Source organism: Trichechus manatus, unplaced genomic scaffold, assembly GCF_000243295.1.
Source record: "Trichechus manatus latirostris isolate Lorelei unplaced genomic scaffold, TriManLat1.0 scaffold00027, whole genome shotgun sequence".
NCBI lineage: Eukaryota > Metazoa > Chordata > Mammalia > Sirenia > Trichechidae > Trichechus > Trichechus manatus.
The window spans coordinates 20,762,838-20,767,154 of record NW_004443963.1 but is presented as its reverse complement, the minus strand read 5'-3'; the positions used below and the strand labels follow the sequence as shown (position 1 = coordinate 20,767,154).

Here is a 4,317-nt window from a genome sequence, read left to right as displayed (position 1 = left end):
CTGTTCTCTGTCAGTTTTTTACCCCATTCGGTGGTTGGCTGAGTTCTTTATCTCTTCATTTGATGCTTAGGATTGATGTCTGTCTCTGTTTGACTTAGTTTTTCAGATCTTTGCTGTGGAGGGATGGCGTGGTGCTTCTGTCTGTAGTACCATGTTGTGCAGAAGTCCTTTTTTTTTTTCATTCACTGATGTAAGATTAAAAGCATTGAGAGATGGATTGTAAATTATAAACATTCAAGTCCCGCACTATAGTGATTAATTTTTGATGCCTGAGAAAATTACTGTGGAACTTTTTTTGATGTAAATTCAGAATAAAAAAAATTATGACTCTGGATTTTATATTGCATTAATAGATACAGTTATGAGGCAAACATACTATCAATGAAAATAAATTACTCATTCATAAGATCAGAGAAGGAAGAGAAGAGAGTAATAACTTTTGTCAGCAGTAAAGGTAACACAAAGAAGCAGAAAAGTGAATCACTTCACAATGTCACTTAATTGATAAACATATCTCTTCTAAAAAAAAAACACTCACAAATTTTTCCAGCAATAGAGTTAAAGATATAGAACATTTAATAAGCTAATTCAATATCAGAACAGTACGAATTTAAGTCAAACTAGGAATTGGTGGCATAGTGGTTAAGAGCTATGGCTGCTAACCAAAAGGTCAGCAGTTTGAATCCACCATGTGCTCCTTGGAAACCTTATAGGGCAGTTCTACACTGTCCTACAGGGTCACTATGAGTCAGAAATTGACTCGACGGCAACGGGTTTGGTTCTTTTGGTTTAGGAATAAATAGCTTTGTCTGTGTCTGCTAGGTAAATTTAGGATATATAAATTTATTCAGAAAATATTCTTTAGATATTAACCATAAAACAGGAATTTTTTTAGTTGTTTCAGCTATCACAGTGAGAAAGAGTCAGAACATGATCCCATCAAATATATTCTCCAGTTGAGCACTAAGATAGCACTAAGATAGATATTGTTTGCTATGGGATCACGGGAGAGTGCATGTGGGCTAAGATACTTTCAGAAATCTTTCCAGAGAAAGTGGTGCTTCAACTGAAAATCAACAATGAATAGTTGTTACCCTGGTTAAATTGGGGAGTATGGGGCAAAGTATACAAGAAAAGTGCTTACTACATTACCTGGCATAGAGTACACTGTTAACAAATGGAAAACATTAGCATATGGGAAAAAGGGAGGGGAATAAGAGATGTGGAAGCTTATGTCTCTGTTACAGGCACATTGAGATGAGCAAGCACGTGATTTATACAAGTAGATATGTTTGGTAGCAGTTTCAATATATAAGCAGATATGTTTGGTAGTCAATTCAGTATGTAAGCCAGAAAAAAAATCCATTACTAGACATAAAAATTTAGTAATCATTAACTGAAAGACGTTATATAAAATTGTAAGGATTGTAGGAGAAAATGTGTAGTGAGAAGTAAAGAGAACTAACTGGTGGTTCAGTGGTAGAATTCTTACCTTCCATGAGGAAGACCCAGGTTTGATTCCCAGCCAATGCACCTCATGAGCAGCACTTCCCTTCTCTTATTGGAGGCTTGCTTGTTTCTATGATGCTTAACAGGTTTCAGCAGAGTTGACAGACTAAGACAGACTAGGAAGAAAGGCCTGCCTTTCTACTTCTAAAAATCAACCAATGAAAACCCTATGGATTACAACCAATCAGCAACCAATCAAGCAGAGTTTTCATAGGCTCTGCATGGGGTCTTCATGACTCAGAGATGACTCAACAGCAGCTAACAATAATAATAGGTCTAAGGAATCAAACAGGCAAGAAAGTAAGGTAAAAATATACGTACACGTGTATGGTTGTTTTACAGTTTGTCAAAGCATTTTATAAATATTCTGAATTCAAATAAACTGTGTATTAAAACACGGCATTCTACACCATAGTGAACAATAAGTAAGTGACATATTAACAGAGAAACTAAGACAAGAACAATAAACAAGGAAGGGAGGGAAGCTCAAATGTGGTTTCATGAGTAAGGCTTAGAATTTTTCATAGGAGAAAAAAAACTTATCCAGAAAAAAAAAAAAAATCAAGTGAAGCTGGAAAGAAGAGCCAGTGTTATACTCAGGACTCTTTAGAGTGAGTCCAAATTATAGACTATGACAAGATCCTTCTGACAAGGACCAAATTGTTAAGCAAAAACATAACATTAAGGTTGTGAATTTTTATTTAGCTTGGGGGCCAAATGACATTTTTGCTACCCATAAAATCATACCATGGATATGATTAGATTTTTTTGCTAATGTGTAATATAAATATAGAGAGAAAAAAGAGTGATTAAGTTAGATTTCATAGAGATAAAATAATCTATAAAATAACCTTTCTGAATTATTGGACAGGCAGATTGGATGAAGCCATAAGTGATGAAAAACTATACAATAACAACATTCATACTACTGGGGCTGGCAGATGACCCTCAGCTGAAGGTGTGGATTTTTATCTTTCTATATTTCACCTACATGTTGAGTGTAACTGGAAACTTGACCATCATCACACTCACCTTTGTGGATTCCCATCTTAAAACTCCCATGTACTTTTTTTTACAAAACTTCTCCTTCTTAGAGATCTCATTCACCTCTGCTTGTATTCCAAGATACTTATATAACATAGCAACAGGTGACAATGTCATTACCTATAATGCCTGTTTCAGCCAAGTGTTTTTTACTGACCTCTTTGCAGTAACAGAATTTTTCCTCCTGGCCACCATGTCCTGTGATCGCTATGTGGCCATCTGCAAACCCCTGCATTACGTGACCATTATGAGCAGCGAAGTCTGCAAGAGGCTTGTGTTTTGCTGTTGGTTAGCTGGATTGTTGATCATAATCTCGCCACTTAGTCTGGGACTAAATCTCAAATTCTGTGACTTGAATGTTACTGATCATTTTCTGTGTGATGCTTCTCCTCTCCTGAAGATCTCATGTTCAGACACATGGTTCCTGGAGCAAAGTATTATAATCTGTGCTGTACTGACTCTCATCTTGACCCTTATGTGTGTAGTTCTGTCCTATGCTTACATTATCAAGACAATTTTAAGGTTCCCATCTGCCCAGCAAAGAAGAAGGGCCTTTTCCACATGTTCTTCACACATGGTTGTGGTTTCCATCACCTATGGAACTTGCATGTTCATCTATATGAATCCTACAGCAAAGGAAGAAGTAACCATTAATAAAGTGGTTTCACTACTCATTTCTTCTATTTCACCTATGTTAAATCCATTTATTTATACCCTGAGAAATAAGCAAGTAAAGAATGCTTTCAAGGACTCAATCAAAAGAATTGCATCATTCTTAAAGAGGTAAAACTAAAATAGAAGTCAATAATAAATTAAAATAAAAGGTGAATGGCTGATAAAACTTTCTACTGAAGCTTGTAATTTTCTTTGACTGTAATAAATTACATCTTAGTTATGTTATCTTTCTTGGCTCCTCTTTACATTTACTTTCATTGCGCCTTGATTAACTCATTCATTTCCTTTGCTTTGTACAGAACTTTTGCAGGGGATTTTATCTGAGTAAAGATAATGAAAATATATTTCTCATAAAATCATTTTTAGATAAACATAATGTCATATAACCAAATATTATGGTACAAAAACTATCCTTTATTCTTTCATAAAAGTGATAACAAACTACTGGTGATTACTGTATTCAAACACAGATAATTAATACAAAAATTCTAGTAAGAATTAGAATTTTATGTGACAATACTAAGCAAGATGGGTAAAGGCATGATGTAATAATACAATGAACAATTTAGAAAAAAAGATAATAGCATTTCTAATACTCAAGGAAAATAAATTAGAAACACACAAAAAAATGCTGGATAAAATTTCACAAATATTGTTTCGAGTATATCCAAACCAAAACCAAACCCATTGTCATCAAGCCAATTCCAACTTATAGCGACCCGGTAGGACAGAGTAGAATTTCCCCATAGGGTTTCCAAGAAGCAGATTGTGGATTCATACTGCTGACCTTTTGGTTAGCAGCCCAGCTCTTAACCATCCCTCCACCATAGCTCCTTTGAATATGTAGCTGAAAGTAAATGTTAAAATGTGGTCAATGCATGATGTCAGAGGTCCAGATTAAACAGAAATGTAGGTAAATAATCCAATCTATGACCTGTGGATTCCCAGGAAAGTAAAGAAAGGAGGATTGTGACGGGGCAGGGTGTTGAATCTTGCGTCCCAGTGGCTTGGGTTTAAATGTTCACATGGATATGGGCGATTAAGATTCAGGCTTCATGAGAGCACTTGAAACTGACAGAAGAGCATAAA

At 35.3% G+C, this 4,317-nt stretch overlaps 1 protein-coding gene across 1 annotated transcript; it reads left to right on the top strand.

Annotated features, from left to right (window-relative positions):
- The first annotated feature begins 2,402 nt into the window (after nt 1-2,402).
- Nucleotides 2,403-3,340, top strand: LOC101355766 (olfactory receptor 6C2-like). Its single transcript, XM_012554856.2, has one exon. The coding sequence runs from the start codon at nt 2,405-2,407 to the stop codon at nt 3,338-3,340; it is 936 nt and encodes a 311-aa protein (XP_012410310.1). The 5' UTR covers nt 2,403-2,404.
- Nucleotides 3,341-4,317: the final 977 nt, after the last annotated feature.